Source organism: Stegostoma tigrinum, chromosome 13 (assembly GCF_030684315.1).
Source record: "Stegostoma tigrinum isolate sSteTig4 chromosome 13, sSteTig4.hap1, whole genome shotgun sequence".
In the NCBI taxonomy this organism is placed as follows: domain Eukaryota; kingdom Metazoa; phylum Chordata; class Chondrichthyes; order Orectolobiformes; family Stegostomatidae; genus Stegostoma; species Stegostoma tigrinum.
In genome coordinates, this window is record NC_081366.1 from 14,930,448 (window position 1) to 14,951,443 (window position 20,996).

Here is a 20,996-nt window from a genome sequence, read left to right on the forward strand (position 1 = left end):
AAGAGGGAAACAGAGCTAACACAGAAATTGGAGACATTTAGCCCATTGAGCTTGTTATGCCATTTAATATGATGATGGCTGCTCCTCTGTCTCAAGCTTTCTCTCCATATCCTTTGATGCCTTGAATATCTAAAAATCTGTCATGAATTTTCTTAGTGATACAGTCTTCTGTGTTATAGAAGAATGCAGCACAGAAACACTCGCTTCTCTCCAAATCCTCCATGCCAACCGGGTTTCTTTAACTAAGCTAGTCCCACTTGCCTGCATTTGGTCCTTTTTATTCCTCTAAATCTTTCCCTATTCATGTACCGGTCCAAATGTCTTTTAAACGTGGTCACTGGACCGGCATCTACTATTTCTTCAGGCAGTTCATTCCATACACGCACCACCCTCTGTTGCCCCTCAGGTCCCGTTTAAACCTTTCTCCTCTCACCTTAGAACTATGGCCTCTGATTTTGATTCCCTTACCCTAGGAGAAAGACCTTTACTATTCACCTGTTTTTGCCTCATTTGATTTTATAAAACTGCTAGTGCATTCCACAAGAAGACCACCCTCCGAGTTTGCTATGTTACTGCCCTGTGTGCTGAGATTGTGTCTTCTGATTCTAGATTCCCCAACCAGGAGAATCCTCCCTGTATCTAGCCCTATTAGAATTTTAGAACTTTAACGCTTCAGCTCACTCACCTGTCACCAGAATATTTATAGTTTCTTTAGAGCCACAAAATATCCCAAAGTGATGGCAGGTGGAACTGAGAATAAAGTGAGAAAATCTAGGGAAAAAGATATTGGGAAAACTGACCAATGGATGTGGTCAATGGCACAGGTCTCAAGTAAGCTTTTGAAGGAAAAGTTTTAGCAGTGAAGAGCGATTAGGAATAATGTTAGGAGCAAGGTAGTTGAAGACTGCACTGTTGTTAGCAGAAGATAGCATAAAGCAAATCAAATTCAGTTAAAGTGAGCAAGAATATGGGTTTGGAAGAGTAGCAAGGGTAAGGCAAAATTATGGAGAATTGTGATTAAATCAGTGAGTTGGGTACAAGGAATTATTTAACTTTATAAGCACAGGCGATAGAGCGGTTGGACTGGAAGAATGCTATGGAATTCTGGATTTTTAAAAAAAGGCAAATGATTCATACCTTCATAATGTCTCCGTGTTTTCCTGCTTATGAAGTATTAATTGTTTAGATTATTGCAGCCACAGAAATTCCATTGGTATGGCTTTGATCTTGTTTAGTTGATGTGTTTTTGATGCAGTAAATGAAGCATTTCCTTCATGTGATCGGGATAGATGGAGTAAACCAGCTCTTTCTAACAGCAAGACCCTTCATGTACAGGTCTTTGGCATTTTACAAAGATGTTGTTGGGTTCAATCTGCCCATTGTGCTGCCCCACACCCAAATTTTCACCCTTCACCTGCAGTAGGGTTATGGTTAGGGTTAGAGCTGACCCCCTCCTGCACACGCCATAATCCTCAATTGCAAGCTGTACTTCTGGTGAAATAGGGAAGGCTGACTTTGTGTGATGCTTTTCACAGCCTCAAGATGTCTAGGAAAGCATGACTCGATTAGGGGGCGGGGCGTGCGGTAAATGAACTTGTATTACATTCTCTCAGTGTCTGTTCATTGTAAGATAGTGCACTGAAACTATTATTCAGTCTGGTACCTCCATGCTGATATGGAAAAAGAGGAATTTCCAGTGATAAAGTTTGAAAACTAGAAGATCCTACATATTTCTTTTAGGGAAAGAATTAGCTTGGATCTGCATTGGGCCTGTGTTTGGCACTGCCAGATATGCAACAAAAGTTGTGATTAAAATGATGCTTTGATGTGAACAGTGGGACTAATTTCTAAATTTATCATCAGCTTCTCACTTTTCCCTTTTTGACTGTGTCAGGTTTTTGCTCAATCTGAAAAGCTTTACTTATTCCTTTTTGAATACTTTGTATTTGAATGAAAGATAAATGAAACTGTTACTGTTCTATATAGAGATCAGTACTGAATAATCTGTCTGATGTTTGCAAAGTGCTTTGAGAAACTTGGAAGTCCTGACCAGCGCTTTATGTACACAAATCCATCTTTATGACAAAATCTATCCCTGTTACATAAAATCTAATTTAAAAGATCAGCACTCCAAAAAGAATGTGAAGTACAAAGTAAATCCAGTGTCTTAGTGATAATTATGTCAAGATATCAGGAGAAAAGTCTTCATTCAGACAGTAATTATAATGCAGAATTCGCTACCACACAGAGTGGTTCAGTATTAGATGAATAGAAAAGACATATTTAAGGGGAAGCTGCAGAAGGAAAGGAGGAATAGGAGGATGTATTGCTCAGGCTAGATGTAAAAAGACAGGAGGAGGTGGCATAATGCTAAACTATTAATCCAGAGACCTCGGCAATGTTCTGAGGGTTGGGTTCAAATCCTACCACATCAAGTGGTAGAATTTGAATTCAGTAATTTGGTATTAAGAGTCTAACAATTACCATGGAATTGTTGTCGATTGTCTGGTTCACTAATGTCCTTTAAGGAATTAAAGCTGTAGTTCATGTCTGGCCTACGTGTGACTCCAGACCCACAGCAATGTGTTTCACTCTTGGCTGCCCTTTAACTCCCCTCTTAAGAGATGGATAATGAATATAAGTCACAACCAGTGACTAAAAAAAACTCTAAAAAAAGTAGTGCTAAAGACCATCAGGACCAAATGACCTATTCACATTCTTTAATCATAAGGTCACAGAATCTCTACAGTTTGGGAATCTCTTCAGAGGGTCAGTGTGGACCCAGTGGGGCGAATGGCCTGCTTTCACAAAACCCCACTCCCCCTCCTTTATCCGTGTATCACTGCATTACCTATGGCTAACGCACCTCGCCTGCACATCCCTGGACACTGGGCAATTTTGCATGGGAAGAAACTTGTGCAGACACTGGGAGAATATGCAAACTTCACACAGTCACCTGTGGGTGAAATCGAACACGGATCCCTGGTGCTGTGAGGCACACTGAGCCACCATGTCATATAAGTGTGTGTGTGTGTGTGTGTGTGTGTGACACGCACACAAAATAAAAACTGTAATTGGAAGTTATGGGCAGGCTTTGAAGAAGATGAAAATGTCTTGGTTGAATCTACGTTCCTCTAAGCTCTTGTTCACATGCTTTTATCTTGTAGGAATAAAATTGTTTGTAAAGTATAGAAATTCTGCAGCATTGGACAGGTGGCAGTGTGGTGATTGCCACTGGGTTTCAGAACTGCAAGCCTCCTACAAGGCTGTCGTTCATGGCATTAGATATTTGAGAATACCACACAATTTGTAATTATTTCAGATAGAGTTGAGCTAACTAGGTTGTGCATCCCCCACTGAGTGCTGAGGTTCTTATTGTGTGCTTTATAACCAGTTTCTTGCAATAGCATTGCGAGCTTGGTGCAATGATATTGATTTGCAGTGACTTTAATTTGAAATCGGACAGTCAGCCTGGGAAATGTGAAATAGTTTTTGAGCGGAGTGTTCTCAGTGTTATGTAGTGAGGGTAATGAGAAGAGAACAAAGGACCTGCTTTATAGTGAGCTGGCAGTTCCATCACTGAACAAGTTATGAATGGTCTAAACTTGGAACTTCTGGAGATTTATTAGTTGTATCTTTGTCACCAATAAATGAAAGTAGTGACGTACGAATATAGATGGACCATTGAATAGACCATCTCTTCATTATGGACAAGACATCAGTAGAAAACCAATGAATTGGCAGACCACCATTTGTGCATTTAGCACTTAGCAATGACCTGAAGAGAGGCATAATGAGTGATGTATGACAACCATACAAAAATATAGAGCAGTTTTAATGTCATTAACTGTCCGGAAGTGTTCAAAGGGGAATTATCTGACAAAGTACAACACCCCATCACGTAAGGAGATAATTGGTCAGCTAACCAAAAACTTGTTTAAAGAGTTAAATTTTAAGACATGTCATAAAGAGCAAAAGTGGAGTCGAGAGGCTGATTGATGTAAAAAAGGCAATTTCTGAGCTTGGGCTGTTACAAGCAAGATGCCAATAGTGGAATGATTAAGGCTAGGGATGGTCAAGAGAGTAGAAGGAGATGAGCGCAGGTATTTAGTGTGTTGTTGGACAGGAAGAGCTTGCTTAGGTGGACTGGAGCTGATGTTGATCAGCAAGCACAGGGATAATAGGGAAATGAGATTTGCTGCAGTTTAAGACAGAATTTTGGATGAGATGACCTGGAGTTTGCATGAGGTAAAATATGTTGATGTGCAGGAGTGTGTTGGAGGTATCAGAGGTGTAAATGGAGCATGAACAGCAACAAATGACCAATCTAGAAGGTTCTTTTGGAATGTGGTGTATGTTGGAGATGCTGATTGTTTGTTTGCTTCTGGCTTTTGTAATTATTTTCTGGTATCGATACCCAGTATGAAGGGCTACTGCTACTGCCTTATCTTTTAATGCTTGAATTTCAAGTTATGACCTTTTTATGTATTAAAAAATGGGAGGACATGACACTGTAACTGAACTGGTTTATGTTGCTGTAGTCCTACTGGGTCAAAGGTCTGCTGTCACTAGTGAGGGGTGACTGGTGATGGTTTAACACGAGGGTCACTGTGCTGCAGTCAAGGCAAAGGTTGTGAAGGTGAGCCCCTGCATGGTAAGCTCAGCCGGTGTAGGAATTGAACACACACTGTTCGCATCACTCCATGTTACAAACAAGCCATCCAACCAACTGAACTAACTGACATATGCTAAAAGATAATGCCCTCGGGATACAGGTTCACATCCAGCAGCTGGCAAAAATTTAAATTCCGAATTAATCTGGAATATAAAGCTGGTCCTAGTGTTGACCATGACAAATATCCATCTGTTGTAATTATTTGTTAAATCTAGCTCCTTGGTGGGTTTTTTTTAGGGAAGGAAGTCTGCCATCTTTGCTCAGTCTGGTCTGGACATGACTCCAGACCTGCAGCAGTGTTGTTGACTCATAACTGCTCCTGAAATGGCCAACAAGCCACTCGGTTTAGGGGGAATTAGGGATGGGCAATAAATTGTGTGGTGCTTAGATCCCATGGAAGAATAAAGGTTTCAAAACAAAAATCAAGTTTAGAACTTCAGTTAAAATTCTGAATTTAAGTGTTAATAATGTTATTCCAGGCAGTCCTCAGTCTTTCCAAGAGACTGCTATTATAGCTCAGAAAACATTTTACTGTTGCAAAAATGGAAATTACATTCGTCTTTCAAGCTTCACTTTTAGTAAGCAGATTGATGGGACTTTTGAAGATTTATTGTACTTTATCTGTGCGGCTAGATAGATCTCGCTGATAAGTGTTTCTTTATGACACTTTTTATTTAACTCACTATGGCAGAACTCAAAGGTTTTATCAATAAAGCAAATCCTTCGAGATGCAAGATAAAAGATTTTTCAGTGTTTAAAAACAAATTTGAGTAGGTTTGGGATGGGAAGGGGAGAGAAAGGGGTTATACGTTCCTGCAGGTGATTATTATCAGTTTCCAAAACAATTCAATTGGAAATTCAAAACGCTATGACGGAGAGAAATATTTTTACTTGAAAAGTAAGTTCAAAGCAAGCTTTCATTTATTTAGGAGAGCAGAATTTTTGTGCAACCTACAAGTAAGAATGCATTTCTATTTTCCTTCATCATCAGTAATAACTTCCTGCCTAAGAGTCAGGGTACAACTGCTCTATTTCCCAACAGACAACTAAAATCAAACTCGGAGCCCTCTTTGCCCACTACCTGCACTGCTCTGACGTCTGTGTTTCTCTCACCGACTGCCCATATTACCAGTTTGAACATAACCAATAATAAATGTGAATTAGAGAATGAATTAGGATTGTAAACTCTAATCCGTAAAGGAGTAGATTTGATTGGGAATGCTCGCTTCTGACAAAAGTGCAGAAAAATTCCATTTGACAGCTGAAGCAATTAACACAGCCTGATCTCAACCTAGACAAGTGCTCACAATCAGGCAAACCTACACTGGGGAAATCGACCGCAGTTTTTGTGACTGCTTTTCAAGGCACTGCACCTGGTCAACAATTGTGACCCTGAATTTCACAGCCTGCCACTTTAATGCTCCACCTTGCTTCAGGCTGACACCTATGTCCTCAGGCTGCTGAGCATCTGCACTGAAGCTCCAGGCACACTTGAGGAACATCCTTCAGTTAGGCCTTCCAGACTCCAAATTGAGTTCTACAGATTCAGACAACACTCTGTGCCCATTTTGTCTGTTTTACATGTTTCATTTTTTCCCTCTTACCTTTCCACTTGCCGTTGACAGCATCTTTTGGTTTCTTTTCTCGCTCCATCTCCATACCTTTTGACCCTGGAGGACTAAGTCAGAACTGATGGGCTGAATGGCCTTTAGTCACACTGTAGTTGTCCTATGCTTCTGCACGGGCAGCCTGGCAGCTCAGTGGTTAGCACTGCTGCTGCTCTCTGTGCCAGGACCTGGGTTTAGTTCCACCCTTGGGTGACCGTGTGGAGTTTGCACGTTCTCCCTGTGTGTGCGTGGATTTCTGCTGGGTGCTCTGGTTTCTACCGATACCCAAAGATGTGCAGGCTGGGTGATTTGGCCATACTAAATTGCCCCTAGTGTCCAGCAATGTCTGGGCTAGACCAGGTAGCAGTGGTAAATGTGGAGTTATAGGGATTGGGTGGGGGGTTGGGTCTGCTTGGAATGCTCTTTTGGTTGTTGGTGCAGAATGAACGAGTTGATCGATCTCTTTACACACTGTAGGGATCCTGCTATTCTATAGCATTCAGTTTCTCCTGTCACCCACCTCTGTTCTGGACCTTCCTTTTGTCCCTGTTACACCCATCCCTTGGTCAAAACCTGTTACATTCCCAACTTTTCAGACATGTGACCCGTCAATAGAAGTAGGAAGCATTGGTTGTGTTTATCTCCACAGACGTTTCCATAATGTTCTGCGTATTCCCAGCAATTTCTGGTTTTCTTACTTTTTCATTAGATTAAAATTAGGCCTTAGACAGAATGGAGTTACAATTGGTAACTGCTCAATCAACCAAACACAGAGGATCAGTGTGAACTCAAAGGACCAACTGACCTGTTTCTGCACTGTAGAGATTCTGTGATTCTCGGGTAGGTTGGCCATTACACTGAGCCAGTGTACAACGGAGCTCAGCTCTGGCATGGCCCATTATGTAAAGCTTCCCACAGAAGTCGGAGGTGAATGAGTGAGTTTTCATGCATTCTTTAACCCTAATCCAGCGATGTCTGCAGCTCTGTGTAATGCTGCAATCACACCTAGTGACATTACCTAACCTAATTGAAACACAAAACCTAGTTATGTGTTGCTGTCTGTGTTTGATCCAGCTCCAACACAAGGGCAACCAACTCAGCAGCTAGGCATCAAGATGCTAATTCCATCGTGGAGATTAATGAATGTCAGCTCCTTTGGGCTGTGTTTAACTGCCAAACCTATAGCACTTCACACAAAGCAAAGTCAACTCCTTTGCTCCGTGCAAATGTTAATGTATTCAAAATCATAAGAAATGGGGCAGGAGTGCATGAGATGGAAGCCAATCTTTTGCCCACTTACTTATAGTCTTTCAAGCATTTTGTGTGCTGTTGGCAAATTATTTTGTGATTTATTTTCATGCAAACTGGTTAGTCAAGCCTTCTGTCTGTTAATGGTTTGAATAGGGCATTTGGCTCCTCCACTTAAGGTGATTGTACTGTAGCCTTTATGTCACTTTGTTTTCAGTACCTATAATCTTTGATGCCCTTGTAAGTTAAAAATTGCTGCTCAGCCCTGATTATATTTATTGAACTAGCCTCCATTGCCAGCCTGCGAAGAGCATTCTTAAAAAAAATTCTCTCAAGTATGTTTCTGTTCAGTTTGCCTGCATATGTTTGCAGTTTTTGTATGTCAACCTGGTGAATGAATGCAGCACAGAATAACCACAGTTGTGTTATATTTCTGCATCTCACAGCTTGAGGAGCGCTGGTTGCAGGATAACTTAACATTCCGGAAGAGAATGGAAGAATTGAATGTTGTGGAGACCAGGAGGAAGGAGCTTTTAAAAGAGATGGGAGAGATGAAAATAATGCATCTCAGGAAGTATGACAAAGCTTTAAAATACGCAGTATAAGTTTCCGCAAATGCTGAATTGTTGTTGCCAATATTTAACGCTAGGGATCTCATGGATTCCTTAAAATATGCTTAGACCTTTACTTGAGTAGGCTGCCCCTGAGTACAGAGGAACTAGTTTTTTGGAGAACGTGTAAAATGACAGGCGTGATTTTAAGCTGGATGCATACAGCTCCAACAATACTGAAGAAATTCAACACCATCCAGGAGAAAGCAGCTGTCTTGAATGGCATCCCATCCATCACCTTAAACACGCTCACTCTTTGCCACTACTGCATAGTGGCAGCTGTGTGTACCATCTGCAAGATGCACTGCAGTAACTTGGCCTGCAAAAGTACCAACAAAGCCCGTGATCTCTACCCTCAATTTTGAGAGTTGCAGATCCATAGGAACACATCACCTGCAAATTCACCCGAGCCCCATATATGGTTACTGTTTTAAAGACCTGGCGTTAAAACATTTCTTGTGTTTACTAATGGCTGCTTTACATTGTGCTATTCCTTTTGATTGGACACCAAAACAGAACTCATTTGCAACCTGAGGACTTCCTGTGTCACTGTCTTCAGTGTCACTGTGTCACAATCCTGGAACTTCCTCCCTAACAGCTCTGAGGATGTACTTACACCTCAAGGACTGCAAAGGTTCAGGCAGACAATTCATCACTGGCTTCGGGAGAGGAATTAGGAGTGTACTTTACCCCCACAAATTATGCCTCAGGACTGGCTCTAAAAGGGTAACTTCACTTCACTTTGTTGGAGAACATCTGGGTCCTAGTGTTAATAAACTGATTTTTTTTTTCTTAGATTTGACAGTTTCATCCTTGCAGAAAGCAACAATGGTGAATCTCTGCCACTGTTTTGAAATGAAAACAAGTGTCAAGATTATTTTATGGGTCTTTCCTTTCAGTGACAGGATTTTCATGGGGCCCTGCGCCTTGTTCAGTCTCCCACTGCAGCCAATCAATCGCAGCCAAAAAAAATCCCTTCAGGAGATCTGAAATTTCTCCCTACATTAAGTCAATTGTGCCTCTAAATTAGGGGATATGTAGGGATTCCTAGGAATGGTTTTGAGAGTTTTTTTCCCCCCACAATGGAATTGCTTAATGTGAACAGGAACAAATAGACCAATATACAAAATAAAACATTTTTTTCAGTGATAGTAGGAACTGCAGATGCTGGAGAATCCGAGATAACAAGGTTTAGAGCTGGATGAACACAGCAGGCCAAGGAGCATCGTAGAAGCAGGAGAGCTGACGTTTCAGCCCTAGACGCCCCTCCTTCATTTCTGAAGAAGGGCCTAGGCCTGAAACATCAGCTCTCCTGCTCCTATGATGCTGCTTTTCCTGCTTTGTTCATCCAGCTCTACACCTTGTTATCTCTTATACCCGAATAAAATATTTTTTTCCCTGGATTCTAGTGACACTGTCAGGATTTGTCGATTTTCTAATTTCAAAGGATTGAAGCTGTTTGTGAAATTTTCATTGACTCTCAAAATCGTTAAGTAAAGAAGGAGCTTGCAGTCATATAGTCAGTTTCACATCCTTGGAACGTTCCAAAGTACAGTGCAGATATTTGGGGTTTGGAGTTCAGTCTTTGCTTTGATTGGCAGAATTTGTCAGCCAATTTGTGTACCGGAAGCTCACAGGAATATTCACAAATATTGACCTGTATGTAATGGGAGCTCCCCTGATGTTCTTCAGGTTCTACTTTGTACTTTCAGTTGAGCTGGCAATAAGGCCAAAGATTAACATCTCATCAGAAATTGGGCACCTCCAACAGCACACCGCTCCTTCAGAACCGCACTGCCGTTTTGGCCAAGTCCACATGCTGAAATCTTAGACTGGTGTTTCCAATCGTGAGGTTTCATTCAGGCACTTGTATGCTGCCTCTCAGTAAAGGCTGACACCTGAAGATATTTTTCCTGCTTGACCATATATGTACATGTGCTGCATGAGAGCAAACCCTCATAGAAACATAGAATCTGAATTCAAAATAAGAGTTTTCTTTTCTTTATGATGGCATGTGGGCATTTGCAGAACATTCATGTTCTGTCCAGTGAAGCAAGTGCATTTGTGAACCTTTTACTCTCAACTCATAGTTTGTAATATAGTAAAGGGTCCTGTTCTTGCTTAGGATTATGGTACCCTACTATTTTTGAAAGAGACCTTGGTGAAATTCTTGTAGGCACTGGCATTTGTAGCCAACTTTAATTGCCCTTGAAATGGTGGCTTGAGAGGAATATATCAGAGCATTTAGAGACCACATCACCTTGGGTCTGGAGTCGCATGTAGGCCTGACCAGGTACGGATGGCAGATTTCCTTCTGAAAGGAGCTTCATGATCAAGGTGAATTTTTACAGCATTTGGCATTAATTTGACAGTCGGCATTATGGAAGCTGTATACTTCTATTCCTAAATATGTAACTTATTTAAATATATATTTAAATATTATGTTGATATTATTTTTCAGATGTTAATTGATTGAATTCAAGTTCCACCATTGTCAGATTTGAATCCAGAGCATTAGCCTGGATTCCTGGATTGCTAGTCTAATGACATTATCACTCAATCTCCACCTCTCCATCCCTCTGTACATTTCTACATCTTCATGAGCCAAAAAACAGCTCCATTTTCCATTTCTTCTGGTTAAAATCATTCATCCATGTGTGTATTTCTGAACTCTGATGCAGAAAGCTGTTCAGTACTTGACACGTTCCTGCCCACTCACACTTACAAAAGTGTTAATTTTGTCATTCATTTTGTATGACAAGTGTTTTATTTTAAACCGGCAGTGAGCGGAAACAGCTGGAAGAGCGACTGGACGATTTCAAGAAAAATCGCAACCTGGCTCAAGGGCGGCAGAAAGGTTTTGCGGAGGAAATACTTCACTTCAGAAGGGAGCTGAGAGAACCTCAGTATAGAGACGCGGAGGAAAAGTTCCGGGAGAAAATGATTGTAATGAGAACAACTGAACTGGCTAACAAGGACCTGGATATTTATTACAAGGCCCTGGACCAGTAAGTAAAAACCTGTATTCCTGAATCTCTCAGACATTCATGTTCTTTCCAGTGAAGCATTTGCAGTTGTGAATCTTTTATCCTCAACTCATCCTTTGTGACATTGTGTAAGGTGCTGTTCTTGCTCAGTATTGTGAATATCCTCAGTTTTTGAAAGAGACCTTGGGGAAATTCCTGTAAAGCATGGAATCATATATTTTCCAAACATGTTTCAATGTTTATTTTCACAGCACCTCGTAGTTAGATGGCACCTTTCCATGTCCTGAAATGACCCAATTTGTCATTAGGGGTGGCTGTTACAATTCAGTAGCCTGGAATTGCATCTTTTGTGTTTAAAAACTTAAAGGCAAGTAGTAAATTAAACCGGCCTTCTTTAAAATTGTTGTTGCTGACATTTTTGTTGCTGTCACGAGTGATCTTTTTGTAGCTTGGTTGTTTATGCTGCCTTCAATTCCAAGGTTCTCCAGTACCAGTTTTGTGTGGTAACTTTGAAAAATCATCACTCTGAGTTTTAAAAGGCCGGGGTGGGGTGGTATGGGGATGGGGATGGGAATGGGGGACGGTGTGGGGACGGGGGAGGGGGATGGGGTGGTGTGGGGACAGGGACGGTGTGGGGATAGTGTGGGGACGGCGGTGGGGTGGGGGCAGGTGGGGGCGCGGGGTGTTGGGAGGAGGTGAGGGTGTTGCTCGGTTGCTCTTACAGTTCTACAACCTGAGGATAGCCTCAGAATAAGAGGGAGCCATCTAGGATTGAGTCGAGGAGAATTGAGGGTGGTGAAACTTTGGAAATGTCCACTCCGAGCAATGAATCTTTGGAACTCTCTACTCCAAGCGGCAGTGCTGGCTCAGTCATTGTGTATATTGAGAGTGATTGATAGATTTCCAGAGATTAAAGATACTAAGGAATGTGGGTATACTGCAGTGACGTAGCATTGGGGTAGAAGAGCCACCCATGCTCGTACTGAGTGGTAGAGTAGGCTTGAGGCATGAAATGAACGACTGTTGCTCCTGTTCTCTGCGTTCTATTGGAGGGAGTTACAGTGATGGTGAGAGATTTGAAACCATGATCAAGATTGGAAAATAAAAATCACCTTTATTTTGCTATCCATCTTACTTGTACCTGGCATGGACTGCCATTGCCCAATATTTAAGGAAAAAAAATCTTGTATCCAGTCCAACCTGATTTTAACATTAAGAGGACAATGGAAAAAATGAGAATAAACTGTTAGTGTGGCCCAGGTTGCATTTGCTGAATGATTCCCAAATCCAATTAAATTTATATTGGACCTGAGGAGCGTTGGTATTCCTGATGGGTGTTATTTAAATGTTAGTTCTGTTCAATGCACAAATGTTAAATATCTTCCAAAATTAAGGAGGTTCCAGAGGAAACAAAAACAAGACAGTGCTGTGGAAACTCAGCAGGCCTGGCGACATCCATGGAAAGAGAAAGGCAGTTAACGTATGGACTCCAGTCACCCTGCGTCAGAACACGGTTTTCCCCTTCCAAGTTATTTCCGAAGGGTGTTGTATTGTGGATAGCAGCAGAAACATAATGTTGAGGCAGAAGACCTGGGCATTCCAGTTTTGGCTGCAAAGAAATCGGAGTTCACACAGCAAGAGAGTGTTGAGATTTTCCTTAATGCACTGGAGATGGTGACGTGACGGATTTGTCTGTGGACGGAAATGCCTCGTCACTGATACCATTTTAGGTTTACATGAGTCAGTGGAGGTGGCACTGGAGGGAAAAAGAAACCATTGTGGTGATTTTAAGGCCTTGCAGGAAGAAATGAAAGATTTCGCAGAGAACATATTTTTCTTAAAACTATCACATTTGTAACCCAATCTTTCTCATAATGATCATGCAGATATGCTTCAAAAATTCAGCATAATTCAGAACAGGAAAATAGATGACTGGATATGTCACATGGTGCTAATCAACTAATCTGCGTAGGCAAGCACACAGAATCGTACAGAACCAGAAAACGTGTGTTATGCTGGCTTTTTAGGTAAAGCTGTCCAATTAGACTGCAATTTTCCTGTAAATGTGCCCTGTGCCCCTTACGCACCCTCTAGTAGCCTGTAGGATGCATCCAGCTCCATAATGTCCCCTGTAATATTCCTAAATTCTAACAAACTAGATTCTCAAGGCCCTCCGCTTCTTCCTGTCCTGCAGGCCCGACCAGTCCCCCTCCACCAACACCCTCATCCACCTAGCCGAACTCGTCTTCACCCTCAACAACTTCTCTTTCGATTTCTCCCACTTCCTACAGACTAAGGGGATGGCCATGGGCACCCGCATGAGCCCCAGCTATGCCTGCCTCTTTGTAGGTTACGTGGAACAGCCCCTCTTCCGCACCTACACAGGCCCCAAACCCCAACTCTTCCTCCTTTACATTGATGACTGTATCAGCGCTGCCTCTTGCTCCCCAGAGGAGCTCGAACAGTTCATCCACCTCACCAACACCTTCCACCCCAACCTTCAGTTCACCTGGGCCATCTCCAGCACATCCCTCACCTTCGTGGATCTCTCAGTCTCCATCTCAGGCAACCAGCTTGTAACTGATGTCCACTTCAAGCCCACCGACTCCCACAGCTTCCTAGAATACACCTCCTCCCACCCACCCTCCTGCAAAAATTCCATCCCCTATTCCCAATTCCTCTGCCTCCGCTGCATCTGCTCCCAGGATAAGGCATTCCATTCCCGCACATCCCAGATGTCCAAGTTCTTCCAGGACCGCAACTTTCCCCCCACAGTGGTCGAGAACGCCCTTGACCGTGTCTCTCGCAACACATCCCTCACGCCCCGTCCCCGCCACAACCGCCCAAAGAGGATCCCCCTCGTTCTCACACACCACCCCACCAACCTCCGGATACAACGCATCATCCTCCGACACTTCCGCCATCTACAATCCGACCCCACCACCCAAGACATTTTTCCATCCCCACCCCTGTCTGCTTTCCGGAGAGACCACTCTCTCCGCGACTCCCTTGTTCGCTCCACACTGCCCTCCAACCCCACCACACCCGGCACCTTCCCCTGCAACCGCAGGAAGTGCTACACTTGCCCCCACACCTCCTCCCTCACCCCTATCCTAGGCCCCAAGATGACTTTCCACATTAAGCACAGGTTCACCTGCACATCTGCCAATGTGGTATACTGCATCCACTGTACCCGGTGTGGCTACCTCTACATTGGGGAAACCAAGCGGAGGCTTGGGGACCGCTTTGCAAAACACCTCCACTCGGTTCGGAATGAACAACTGCACCTCCCAGTCGCGAACCATTTCCACTCCCCCTCTCAGTCTTTAGATGACATGTCCATCATGGGCCTCCTGCAGTGCCACAATGATGCCACCCGAAGGTTGCAGGAACAGCAACTCGTATTCCGCTTGGGAACCCTGCAGCCCAATGGTATAATGTGGACTTCACCAGCTTCAAAATCTCCCCTTCCCCCACTGCATCCCAAAACCAGCCCAGTTCGTCCCCTCCCCCCACTGCACCACACAACCAGCCCAGCTCATCCCCTCCCCCCACTGCATCCCAAAACCAGTCCAACCTGTCTCTGCCTCCCTAACCTGTTCTTCCTCTCACCCATCCCTTCCTCCCAGCCCATGCCGCACCTCCATCTCCTACCTACTAACCTCATCCCACCTCCTTGACCTGTCCGTTTTCCCTGGACTGACCTATCCCCTCCCTACTTCCTCACCTATACTCTCCTCTCCACCTATCTTCTTTACTCTCCATCTTCGGTCCGCCTCCCCCTCTCTCCCTATTTATTCCAGAACCCTCACCCCATCCCCCTCTCTGAAGGGTCTAGGCCCGAAACGTCAGCTTTTGTGCTCCTGAGATGCTGCTTGGCCTGCTGTGTTCATCCAGCCTCACATTTTATTATCTTGGATTCTCCAGCCTCTGCAGTTCCCATTATCACAGCATCACATACTAGTCAGGTTATTTGACGCAGCAGTGCTGCTCCCAGCCCCAAGATGATCTCCCCACACATTTTCTGCGGTCATTGGGTAATGAAGAGAAGCAAGGGTTGATGTTACTCATCTTCCTCTTCACAGGAGCTAAGGCTAATCATAATGCCTCAACTAGAACTTTTCTTGAGATCTTTGCTGCTACTTTTCTGTGTCAGAAACCTCAGGATTTCACAAGGTGGTGCACTAGACATTCGTCCAGTCACTCTCCATTAGCAACCACTGACTAACCACAGCTGCGGCTGTGGTGATCCTTGTTTTAGGTACCCAGTTCAGGTACGTTATTGTTACAGAAGGCCAAAGTGCACCAGCGTATGCCACCTGCATGAGTATTGTTATCACGCGCTTGATAAATCTGTCAAACATAAATTAATTTGCTATTCAGGAATACAGTTAGCCACATGTAGTTGCTGACTAATGTATTGGATAACATTGTGTTGAATCATAGAATTATAAAAATGCAATCTTTTGTACAATTTTCCTCAAGTTACATTGTCTCTCTCTCTGAACTGTAGACAATATCACTCTTGATACTCAATGTGCAGATACTGATGTTTTCTATTTTTAAAACTCTGTAAAAAGCGTTGAAAGAAAAGCATGGAGTTTTCAAGATTCCGACTGAGGAAACACATTTTAAACTAGACTTAGTATATTTTTGAAAATTCAATTGATCATTCACAGCAACTTTGAGACAAGGTTTGATTAATCAGTGAGATCTGTCAAAACAGGAAATGATAACTGTTTTATGTAATTTCATTTTAATTTAAAGAACTGATGAAGCGTGCTGATCATTGATCTTGTATCAAAATCTGCATTTAAACAACTGTGAAATGCTGAATGATCAGAAATTGTCTTTTGTATCCATTGATAGCACGATCAGGAAAAATAATCAATTTAAGTACAAGAACCTTCCTTTCACTTTTCATATCAGGGTTAATGGTAGGTGTCTTTTCCCTAGGGTGGGGTTTTTTTGAGATCGGGGTCATATTTTTGAGGAGAGAGATTTAAAAATACATAAGAAGCAAATTTCTTACAAAGAGGGTTGTTCACATGTGGAATGAACTTCCTGAGGAAATGGTGGATGTGAGCGCAGTTACTATTTAATAGACGTTTGGATGAGTGAAGTGGATAGGGGAGATTCGGAGGAATATGGGCCCGGAGCAGGCAAGTGGGACTAGTTCAGTTTGGGATTATGTTCAATATGGACTGGAGGGTCTGTTTCCAAGCTGTATAACTGTATAATTTTGAGACCAAGAGTGCTGAGTAGGCTAGAGGGCCTACTCCTGCTGCTTATGTTCTTGCGTTATATAAAAGATAGCACAGTTACCAAAGATTGTATATAAAGCATATTATTAAATCTTTTTATTCACAATCTATAAACAAGACCTCTTATACTCTATTTCCAAACTGGGATCATGGAAGAACCTGAACTGATGTAGATGATGTTGAATGATTCAAATTCAAAAATTAGTAAGCTTAAATAAAATTGTACATAATTTATTACAAATAATGCATTTAGTACTGGGTCAGGAGTTGAAAATCTGGTAGGTAGTTGTGAATTGAATGAATTCCAAGCACATACTTCAGGTAAAATATTAAGCAAACATTATTTGTTCAGCTTCTGTCAACCACATGCACACTGTAATCAGTTCAGTTCAACTAGATTACCTCACCGTAGTTCCATTTACCTCAGTACCTTTACCTAGCAAAAAATTGTTAATCTCAGTTTTATGTTACCAGTTGACCCCCAGATCAACAGCTTTTCAGTTTTACTGTTTTATGTGCAAAAACTTTTATTGCCCTGATATGTCTGAACTGAATTTAAAAGTTTTGTCCCGTTGTTCTGGCTTCTCCAGCCAAGAAAACCGTGTCTGTGCATCTCCCCTTTCAAATCCTTGATACTGTTGTCATTATCCTTTAATGGAAGACCATTTTATAACCTTTTTATATACCATTTTATATAAAGTATTTTGTATTTTAATTTTGGACCAATAACAAGACAATTCAGTTCAAAATATAAACACCTCTTTTAAAATGATGGGTGGACAAACAAAGGGGTTATGTGAGAGGAAAAACAAACTGTCTGGTTCACTGCCTGGACATGTGGTGGAGGCAGGTTCACTCGAGGTATTAGAAGAACATCAGATGGTTATTTGGATATTAATGGTGTGCAGTGATAAGGGGAAAAGGCAAAAGATCGGCTTAGATAAGGGAGCTGGTACAGGCACGATGGGCTGAATGGCTGCCTTCAGTAATAATTCTATGATTTTGCATAAACCATCGAAGTGACAGCTATATTTATGTTCACATGTTCTTGGAAAGCTAGCATTTTAATGTTCTTCTGCAATAACCCCAAAGGAATTTGCAGCTGTACCTAACGTTGGAAGAATTAAGCCTGGAAATAGGAGATGGTAGTTGCCAGACTTGCAGTGTACCTCCTAGTATTTCAAAAGTCATTTGATTTTGTGTTTGTCCAAGAAAAGCATCTTTGTTTTTGGCTTTGCAGTAGATCTGCAGGTTGTGCTGAATATTGTTTGTTTCCCTTTTGTACTGTTAAATAAAGTTGTATACAGATTCAGACATACAGCAAAGGATGAAGTGATCATGGTAGCATGTAATGTGTTCTATTAATTAGAGTCCTTTAATCAGGAGTTGTCAGTTTGATCTCTTGTGTGTCCCTTTGTTTACTTTTTTATTCAGAAAGTAATCGTCAGCTCTGCTTTGCTTTGGATGCAGGATGTACATAGGAATCTTATTTGTGATTTTGCATTTTTTTCTCATGATTTGGGCAAAGTTGGCAAGTCTAGCATTGGTTGTCCATTCTTAACTGCCCTTGAAGTAACTTGCTTGTTAGTCCACCCAAGCGGCGGTTAAGAGTCAATCACGTGGTTGTGAACCTGTCGTCTCTTTTAGGTCAGACTGGGTAAAGTTGGCAGGTTTCCTGCCCTAAAGGGAAAACAGGAAAGGGGAGCAGGAGTAGGCCACTTGGCTCAGTTTGCCTCCAGTGCCATTCATGATGATGATGGCTGGTGCTCTATCTCAGCATCGTACTTTTGATCTTTTTCTCATGCCTGTTGTTAGAGCTTCATCCATCCGGTAAGTGAAGAATGCTCCATCACACCCCTGCTCTGTGTTTTGTTGACGGTGGACAAGCACTGGGGATACAGCTGGTGAGTTGGTGATTGTAGAGATTCTACTGTGACCTCCTGTTAGAGACATGTTATTTATATGGCTGGCCTAGTTCATTTCCTGGTCATTAGTAACCTTCCAAGATGTTGATAGTAGGGGATTCAGTGCTGGTAATTTCTTTATACATCAAGGATATATGATTCAGTTCTGCCAAACTGGAGCTTATCATTGTCACTTATGTGGTGCAAATGTTACTTATCACTTATCAGTCCGAATCTGAGTATTGTTCAGGTCTTGGTGAATATGGATACGAGCTGCTTCAGTATCTGAGAAGAAGTGAATGATGCTGAACATCATGTGAACATTATTGCATGTCCAAACTTGTGTCCTTCTGGTTGTGCCTGAGGCAATACCATGAGGAATTCCTTCAGTCACATCCTAGGGCTGAGATGATTGACCTCCAACAACCACGACCAACCCTTTGCTATCAGTTCCTATCTTCCAGATTTTCTGGGAATCCTTAATGCCTCATTGTCACATACTGCCCAGATGTCATCCCACCTCTGGAGTTCAGCTCTTCATCTATAATCTGAACCAGGTTTATATATTTTTTTCTTTATTCATTAACCGGATGAGGGTGTTGCTAGCTAGGTGGCATTTATTGCTCACCCCTAATTGCTCAGAGGGCAGTTAAGAGTCAACCACATTGCTGAGGGGCTAGAGTCACGTAGGCCAGAACAGGTAAGGATGGCAGTTTCCTTTCCTAAAGTTAACCAGATGGTTTGTTTTGCCGTGAAAATCAAATTCTTAATTCCAGATATTTTATTAAATTCAAATTCCACCATATGCTGTGGCGGGATTTGAACCCAGGACCCCAGAACATTTTCTGGGTCTCTGAAATAACAGACCAGTCATAATACCACTAGGCCATTGCTGCCTCCTGTAATTGTGGAGGTCAGTAATCCTGGTAGAACTAAAACCGAGTGCCAGTGAGTAGATTATTGCTGAGAAAGTGTTGCTTCATAGTCCTGTGGACAGTCTATCCCATTGCTCTGGTGATGTTTAGGATGATTATTGAACTGTCAAACCTGGCAGTGAATGATCTCCTAAAGTATAGGATTGTGCTACATGACTGATTTCACAAAGCTGCCATTTTCACAATAGGATGCCGATCAAGTGAGCATTGTAATGGACAGATAGGACTGCTTAGAGATTGGGAATGTTTGTTTACAAAGATTTTAAGTAATTTAATGTACAGTTTTGTGTTTATACCAGTGTGTGTGCTTTTCAATGTCCGTAATAGACAGAGAGCTTTATTTACTGTCAGCATGTGAATTGGGTAATGGGTAAATTGGAGATGGAATGACAGAGTGGTTACTTGAATTGACACTGAGTTAACAGGGTGAATGCGAAGATCAGTGGGACTGGTGGGGGTGGGCAAATGGGCATGAGTTGGCATAGGAATCTGTTAAAAGCATACAAATGGACTGCAACAGCTTCTAAGGTATATTTTTAAAAACATTAGCTGAGATGAATGTAAGTCCATTAAAAGTATTCAGGAGAATTTATAATGGGAAATAGAAGCTATATGATTACTTTGTGTCTGTCTATGCTAAAGAAGTTTCAAAAAATCTTCCAGTATTTTAGATCCTAGTGACTAGGGAAAGCGAGGAATTAGAGGAAATGAGTATTAGTAAGAAGGTTGTACTGAAGAAATTAATTGGGCTGTAAGTTGATAAGTTTCCCAAAAGGAATCGGCAAGTCCCATGGTAGAAGGTAGCTGTTGAGATAATTGATGCATTGGTAATCATTGACAGAAATTCTACAGATTCTGGACTAATTCCTGCAGAATTGCATGTATCATCCCACTATTGTAAAAGAAAAGAGCAAGGGAATAAAAAGGAATCTACCCACCTTGTATCAGTCATCAGAAAAATGCCAGAATCAATTGGCATAATAAATGGCCATTTGGATAAAAAAATGACATGATTGGGCATAGTCAGCATGGAGCTGCAAATGGAAAATAGTGTTTAACAGGCCTTTTGGAAATTTTTGAAGATGTCACTAACAAAATTGATGAAGGGAAGTTGGTGATGTATATTTGGATTTTTAGAAAACTTTTGATCAAAGTCTCCCATCAGAGGAACTATTCTGTACTATTGCTGGATTGTTACAGAGTCATGGACAAGGACTTTTTGGTCCAACCAGTCCATGCCAACCATAACTGCAAACTAAACTAATCCCAACTGCCTGCACTTGACCCATATTCCCCCTAATCTTTATTATTAATGTAGTCATCCAAATGTCAGTAAAATGTGTGTGTGAAATGAAATTCCAAAGAACTCTTTTTTTTAGAAAATAAGAGTTGCCTCTTGCGTTCTTTTTAAATCTATCTCTTCTCATCTTAAAAATATGTCCCAAGGTCTTGAAATCCCCCATCGTGGGGACAAGACACCTGCTATTCCCCTTATCCATACCCCTCATGATTTTATAAACCTCTAAGGTCTCTCCTCTACCTCTTACGCTCCAGTGAAAAGAAGAGATCCAGCCTGTCCTTATAACTCAAACCCACCATTCCTGGCAACATTCTTGTAAATCTTTTTCTGAACCTTCTCCAGTTTAATAATATCCTCCCCTTAACAGGGTGACCATAACTGGACACAGTACTCCAGAAGAGGCCTCACCAATGTCCTGTAACTTCAACATGGCTTCCCAACTCCTGTACTCAATGTCCTGAGCAA

General features: G+C 42.0%; 1 protein-coding gene across 3 annotated transcripts in view; it reads left to right on the top strand.

Moving 5' to 3' along the window:
- rad50 (RAD50 homolog, double strand break repair protein) overlaps positions 1 to 20,996 on the top strand; it is a 141,320-nt gene that overhangs the window by 96,700 nt on the left and 23,624 nt on the right. For all 3 annotated transcript variants that reach the window (XM_048543747.2, XM_048543748.2, XM_048543749.2), the window contains exons 21-22: positions 7,977 to 8,104; positions 10,925 to 11,149. In XM_048543747.2, coding sequence (XP_048399704.2) covers positions 7,977 to 8,104; positions 10,925 to 11,149 — 353 coding nt within the window. The remainder of the gene's footprint in view (positions 1 to 7,976; positions 8,105 to 10,924; positions 11,150 to 20,996) is intronic.